Source organism: Nasonia vitripennis (assembly GCF_009193385.2).
Source record: "Nasonia vitripennis strain AsymCx chromosome 4 unlocalized genomic scaffold, Nvit_psr_1.1 chr4_random0009, whole genome shotgun sequence".
Taxonomy (NCBI): Eukaryota; Metazoa; Arthropoda; class Insecta; order Hymenoptera; family Pteromalidae; genus Nasonia; species Nasonia vitripennis.
Window position 1 is genome coordinate 1,902,328 of NW_022279645.1, and position 7,794 is coordinate 1,910,121.

Here is a 7,794-nt window from a genome sequence, read left to right on the forward strand (position 1 = left end):
TTTTTCGACTTTTTTCTATTGACATCAAATCATGAAAATGCTTATAACTGGAGTTTACAGCCCAAAATCGATTTTTTACAGCTAAAAACTAATTATTTGCAGTAAAACATTACGGATTTGCGTTTTGTATGAAAATATTAAATATAAAGTTTATAGAAATTTGTAAAATACAACTTTTTTCTATTGGCATCAAATCATGAAAATGCTTATAACTCGAGTTTACAGCCCAAAATCGATTTTTTACAGCTAAAAACCAATTATTTGCCTTAGAACATTACGAAATTACGTTTTATATGAAAATATTAAATATAAAAGTTATAGAAATTTGTAAAATACTACTTTTTTCTATTGACATCAAATCATGAAAATGCTTATAACTCGAGTTTACAGCCCAAAATCGATTTTTTACAGCTAAAAACTAATTATTTGCAGTAAAACATTACGGATTTGCGTTTTGTATGAAAATATTAAATATAAAGTTTATAGAAATTTGTAAAATACAACTTTTTTCTATTGGCATCAAATCATGAAAATGCTTATAACTCGAGTTTACAGCCCAAAATCGATTTTTTACAGCTAAAAACCAATTCTTTGCCTTAGAACATTACGAAATTACGTTTTATATGAAAATATTAAATGTAAGAGTTGTAGAAATTTGTAAAATACTACTTTTTTCTATTGACATCAAATCATGAAAATGCTTATAACTCGAGTTTACAGCCCAAAATCGATTTTTTACAGCTAAAAACTAATTATTTGCAGTAAAACATTACGGATTTGCGTTTTGTATGAAAATATTAAATATAAAGTTTATAGAAATTTGTAAAATACAACTTTTATCTATTGGCATCAAATCATGAAAATGCTTATAACTCGAGTTTACAGCCCAAAATCGATTTTTTACAGCTAAAAACCAATTCTTTGCCGTAAAACATTACGGAATTACGTTTTACATGAAAATATTAAATGTAAGAGTTGTAGAAATTTGTAAAATACTACTTTTTTCTATTGACATCAAATCATGAAAATGCTCATAACTCGAGTTTACAGCCCAAAATCGATTTTTTACAGCTAAAAACCAATTATTTGCCTTAGAACATTACGAAATTACGTTTTATATGAAAATATTAAATATAAAAGTTATAGAAATTTGTAAAATACTACTTTTTTCTATTGACATCAAATCATGAAAATGCTTATAACTCGAGTTTACAGCCCAAAATCGATTTTTTACAGCTAAAAACTAATTATTTGCAGTAAAACATTACGGATTTGCGTTTTGTATGAAAATATTAAATATAAAGTTTATAGAAATTTGTAAAATACAACTTTTTTCTATTGGCATCAAATCATGAAAATGCTTATAACTCGAGTTTACAGCCCAAAATCGATTTTTTACAGCTAAAAACCAATTCTTTGCCGTAAAACATTACGGAATCAAGTGGCGCGGTAGCGCCACGAAGGCGAGTTTGAGAAGCAGACGGAGCCGCGGCGCCCGTGACATATTTACTTCTATATTGGTGTTCGGATTTTTCATTATACAAAAAAAAATACTTATCATCATTATTGGTTGGATTTTTTGGCTTATTAGCATGTCTTCTGAGCTAAACTATGATTTCCAACAAAAACATTAGTGAAAAAGCTGCCTATTTTTATAATATGGGAGTAGATAATCCAAAAATGCTGAAATCACCTATTTATTCTTCAGCCCGAAATGTGGTAGGACCGTGAAGTTAGCCGCGCACGGCCAAGAGTAAGGGGATTGCTTTCTCATAAATATCGAAATCCCGCTCATTTCCGCTATTCAGGTTGAGGTTACTATATGCTTTCCCGCCATATACTTACTGCCGATTTTATTTATAATCGTCATACAAGAGAATCGTTGTGTTTTTTTAATCTGGTCTGGCTAAAAGAAATTCATTTTTAAAGTCCAACAATTCAGTGCATTCACTTTATAAAAATGAATTGTAGTTCTTCTTATACAACCGATGAGGAGATGGAGTATTTGGAAGATCGTGATGTAACCACGTAAGTATTTGTGAGGTTATATTGTTTGTTTTTATTTCACGTTTTATATTGTTTTTTACGTTTACATTATAGAATCATTGTGGGGTATGTCGATGCAATTACTGCTCCTGCAAAAGCTCCTGGCAAGAACGATTTATTATTTAAATTTGTTGTATCAAATGGAAACAGACGCATTCCTATTCTTGTATGGGACGTAGATCTTATCAATAAATTATCTAAAGAAATTTGTTCTAGCAGGGTAAGTTATCTTACTTATTATTTACATCATACCATAGTTTTCAATATGTATATTTTTGTTTCTTTTTTATTTATAGGTAGTAAGTATTAATGGTGGCCACTGTCGAGCTGTTGCCCCATCGAAAATCAAGGACGAAAGTAATTTGGTCCCATTTGAAGTAATAATAAAGGAAAATACAGAAGTTTCTTTTTGGGCTATCACAACTTACAAAATCAAACGACGAATCAACTTCAAAAGGCCACTTTGATAACATACACACTTTAGAAGGACTAATAGGTGAGTAGTAATTTTTAATTGATATTTTTTATCTAATTTGTTATTTTTACCTATTTCCCAATTGTTTTATTTGTTATTTTTACCTATTCCCAATTGTTTTAGAAATTTCTGGCTACATAAGAACGAAGTTTTCGTTATTGCACAATCGTAGTGGCCATATGACTTATGGATTAGGAGCAATCACCGATGGGATTAAAAAAATCACTGTTCAAGTGAAACAGTTTACGGAATGTGAGGTTGAAATTGGAGATTATGTCACTGTTACAGGAATATTAAAAGGCCAAGGTTTGTCTTTACATGTATATAATTTTTGACATTTAAATTTAATATGCGATATTAAAATCCATTTTTTGTAGACTTCTTTTGATAATTTCTTTTCTTTTTTAGACTCCCTTGTAACAATTTTTTGCGATAGCATCAATAACATAAAGTTGGATGCTGAAAACCAGCTTTAACAGCAGCAGAAGTTCAACGTGGTAGCCGACCAGTTAAACGCATACGCACAAGTGACAAAAAATGTTGAATTACATTTAAAATATTCCATATATTTTGAGTTCTACGGTTAAAAGCTATTATTTATTGATTATTTAAAAAAAAATTACTGTTACATATTTCATATGTTCTGAGTTTTACGGTTCAAAGCTTTTATTTATTACTTTGCTTTTATTTTATACTATTACAATTTTGAACTAGATTAAAGAAGAATAACAAATCATAAGACTAATTACGTACAAGTTTGGTACAAAATGTGATTCATAGTTTTATGACTGTGATATTAGAAACATATTTTGATAGTTATTCTTCAGACTAAAAATATGTGATACTCGTGTTTATCGAAACTAAAATAATTATATATTTAAAAGTCAATACTCTTATTATAACAGTATTTCATAATGTTTAATTAGTTTCAAAGATTAATATATAATTATGATATTTTCAGTTACACGCTAAAGTATAATGACTTCAAAGACTAATTGACTTAAGATTTTCAATTACATGTTCAAGTATTTAAATAATTTAAATGACTTTTAAGACTTGTTACAAGAAGAGAATTGTATCTTTTAAAGATAAAGATGACTCCGTAAACAAAAGTATATTTGTAGTTCCTAATATAGAATTTACTATATTAAAAAGTTAACATAATATTTCTATATAATTTTGTATTTGCATGAAGTTTGTTTATTTGTTTGTACAAACAATGTATCAAGTCTACGTATATTTTTTATAATATAAAGTAAATAAAAGACTATTATGAGATTACGATGATATAAAACTGTTCTTTTTGGCAACATATATTTCAAACAAAAATAAGTTAATTAATTAAATAAAATAAGTAGTACAATGTTTTTGAACAAATATTTTTTTATTGTGTATATATAGTATAATTAATAATTTTATAATAAGGGTACAGATAAAACTGGAGGTCTTAGAGTTTAAGAATTTTTACAATTTTAACTTTTCCAGACATATGAGCCATAATGTGCTTTTCCAAATATTTTTTGTTAACGTATGTTCTCTTACAATAATTACATGTGTAAACATTTTTAGGATGTTGTGAGTTTACATGTTTTTCCAAAACATCTTTTCTAACAAAAGTTTTATTACAGATATGACATGTAAAGTTACATAGATCAGTATGTGTCAATCTATGAGTTTGTAGATGTTGATTTTGGGAGAACTTCTTATTACACTCATTACAACTGTAATTTTTCAAACCTTTATGTATACTTTGATGTACTTTTAATTGCCCATTTGTTTTGAAACTTTTTTCGCATATTAAGCATTTAAAAGCTTTCACAGTATCATGGATCTTGATATGCACATTTAAATTTCCCATTTGAGTAAAACTTTTTTTACATATAGTGCATATATGTGGTTTATTTTTTGAGTGTATTCTTTCATGTATTATTAAATCTCTCTTTCTTTAAAAGTTTTTTCACAAGAAACACATGTGTACAGAACATTTTCAGAATTTTATCGTTTTCCATATTTAAACAATATTCTTCATGCAGGTTACTTGATTTTCAAAATAAAAATTTTATTTAAATCTGTTCCAGATTGATTCGTGTATCATACTGCCTACAAAGTTAATTATATTTTAGGGTTAGGGTTATACTTATTTCGTACAAATTATTATTCTATTTTATTAATATACGTGACTTACCTTTATTTACAACGTCTAACATTTGTTAAAAAATGTTATAAATTTTTTAGAGCTACATAAATAGCCGTATAGTTGAAGAAATATATGAGAAAGCAATCCCGTGCGCCGTTGATGACAGAAACTTATGGGAAAGCAATCCCGCGCGCGGCTCACGACAGAAATTTATGAGAAAGCAATCCATGCGCGATTTGGATGCGCATTGCATTTTTTTGGACTCGCATATGTAACCGCGTATAAAGAAGTATACGTGACGTATCTGAGCGTGAGAACAACAAACAATCAACGTGTTTATGTTGATAACAAAAAAGCTTGTAGAGTATACATGGTTTGGAGTTAACAGCTTATTAAGGAAGAATAAAAGATTTCAAGAGTACTAGCTTACATGGCTTGGAGCCAATAACTTTAATAAGGGAGAGAGAAAAGAGCACCTGGCAAATAACATGCAACTTCATTTTTACTTTCTACAACATTCCACCTGTTGATTTCCAATTATTCGGTGCAAGTCAACGTTCATTTTAGCAAAAACAGGTAAAAATTATTAAAAATATGTTTTTCTAACATTATTTAAATGGAAACTTTTAGATTACAAGGCATGTCTAAGAGTGGTAACCTAACCTGCACATCTATACACACAAACATATACATAATCACACACAACGTTCACTGCCTTAACTACTCTAGTATGCACGTGAATTTTAAAAACATCAGTTACAATTTGTGTGTTGAATATTACCAAGGATGAAGTCCAGATGTAATTATCTTAATAGATATTCTCAACTCAGTGTTCGAGTCAGTCGCAGGTAGTATATATCATTATGGTGGCATATATGCAGAGCATTATAATTTTTGCTGTACATTTTAGTGTAGATACTTGTTTCATTATGCACAAACAGGTTAGCGTAATAATTTTTACTTAACAAACTCTGCTAGGTGTTCCACATCAAATCCTATGGCTTATAGTGGACAAAATGTACAAATAGGTGTTTATATGAAAATGTAACTGAAACACGTGAATCAAAACAATTAGATATATGTTTCAATATCTTTAAATAAATCACCTTGTACAATTTTAAACCTCTGAGTATGATAGTTTTGAGAGCGAAAACAAAATCAGAAAACAAGCAGTCGTATGTAACTATTGATAATTTTGTTCGCACTCAATTAAAAACTATCATACTTGGAGGGCTAAATTTTTGTGTGGTGATTTTTTCAAGATGTTCAAATTTTGAACAGCTACCAAAGACAGACAAGATAAAATTGTTACGCTATCTTGTTTCTATGTAATAAACAAGCATCTACACAAAAATTTTACATCTTTGCATTAATACACTGTATATATGCACCATATGTGACTGACTCGAACACTGAGTTGAGACGTACATCTTTCAGGATAATTATGTTTCTTACAGGTTATTAAAAACAGCAAATTAAATACACTCACACTATATGACACCATACTTACTGTACACATAAAAACTCTACACAATTGCATTTTCCTACATGAAAAAACTCTACGCAGATATATTTTCTACACGAATATTTCCTACACTTATTTTTTATTATTTTACTACACTGCAAAACTCTACACAAACGTATAACCTATTGTTGTAACAATGATATAACAATAGGTTATGATATTGTGTAGAGTTTTGCAGTGTAGTAAAATAATAAAAAATAAGTGTAGGAAATATTTGTGTAGAAAATATCTGCGTAGAGTTTTTCCGTGTAGGAAAATGCAATTGTGTAGAGTTTTTATGTGTACAATAAGTATGGTGTCCACTATATCAGTTTTCAACTTATTCTAACCTCTTTCCCATCATGCTTCCACAGTTAACCTTTTAAGTAGTTATTTAAATATTATTACTTAAGAAACGATTCTAATTTTTTTTTGTAATTACTCTTTTTACCTTTACATATCTTTGCCATGTTTTGAACCAGAATCGTTTAGTTTTTATTAGTTCGCTTACTTTCTACCAGAGACGATTTTTTTTATTTATCTACATAATTTTTTTCTTTTATTTTACAGCTAAAATTTGGATTGAAGAATAACGGTACTCTCTATGTCCTACAAAATACAAAATTGTAAGGTATATATACATATTTATATACATGTTTGCAATTACTTTTATTGACTTTTTTCATATTCTAATGTTATACCATATTTCTTTTCAGGTTTTCTGTCTTTGAATAAAGCTAATGACTATATATTAATGAAGTGTGATATTTAACATCCTAATAATTATAACTGATTATTGCAGTTTAGTGAAATTTGTTATTATGACTGATCATAGTATTACTGAACTTTGATAAAATTACTGTAATAATGTCACAATGTAACATAAAATAAATAATTTCAATTTTCTCTCTCTTTTTTTTTACTGTATATATAGACTGCCTTCCGTCTATTTTTATTTACAAAACAATATCCTTACAGTTATAATTATTCCTTTAAAATAATATCTATCCATATTTCCAACATTTATTTTTACTAAAATCCTGCCTTATCTAGCCAAAGCCATAGCCAAAGCATTAGCCAAAGCATTAGCCAAAGCCATTGCCAAAGCCATTAGCCAAAGCCATTAGCCATATGCATCAGCAAAAGCCATTAGCCAAAACCATCAGCTAAATTAAGCCATTATAGCCAAACCATCAGCCAAGCCAACAGCCATATAAATACCCCATGGTCAATCAGTTGAATATTGCTATATTCAGCGAAAGCTGTCAGTCATAAAATATAGTTACAAATAGTACAGCCACACTATCGTGCAAACAATTGTAGATTAGAACCGATTAAAACGATTATAAACTATTAAAACGGAGCACTGTTGAGGATTACAATCGTTTATTAATCCAATCAATAGAAATTGTGATTCGTTTTAATCGTTTATAATCATTTTAATCTGTTTAATCTGCAACTGTTATCAGGGTAGCCAAGTCTACGTATCTACCGAAGCCACCAATCGGAGACATCAACCATAGATAACCACAGCCACAAGCCTGTATTACCTGCAACAGCCGAAGTCATAACCATTAACTGTATACTATAAAACAGCTTTTATTAGCCATAATCAGATAGCTAATGTATTTA

The 7,794-nt window shown here is 28.9% G+C and overlaps 1 protein-coding gene and 1 long non-coding RNA gene across 2 annotated transcripts; both read left to right on the forward strand.

Moving 5' to 3' along the window:
* The first annotated feature begins 1,640 nt into the window (after nucleotides 1-1,640).
* LOC116417367 lies at nucleotides 1,641-3,800 on the forward strand. Its single transcript, XM_031930120.2, has 5 exons — nucleotides 1,641-2,028; nucleotides 2,101-2,266; nucleotides 2,343-2,542; nucleotides 2,645-2,827; nucleotides 2,930-3,800. The coding sequence occupies exons 1-3, from the start codon at nucleotides 1,961-1,963 to the stop codon at nucleotides 2,511-2,513; spliced, it is 405 nt and encodes a 134-aa protein (XP_031785980.1). The 5' UTR covers nucleotides 1,641-1,960; the 3' UTR covers nucleotides 2,514-2,542; nucleotides 2,645-2,827; nucleotides 2,930-3,800.
* Nucleotides 3,801-4,915: 1,115 nt separating this feature from the next.
* Nucleotides 4,916-7,067, forward strand: LOC116417371. Its single transcript, XR_004227645.2, has 3 exons — nucleotides 4,916-5,234; nucleotides 6,733-6,793; nucleotides 6,879-7,067. It is a non-coding gene; the product is annotated as an uncharacterized LOC116417371 (long non-coding RNA).
* Nucleotides 7,068-7,794: the final 727 nt, after the last annotated feature.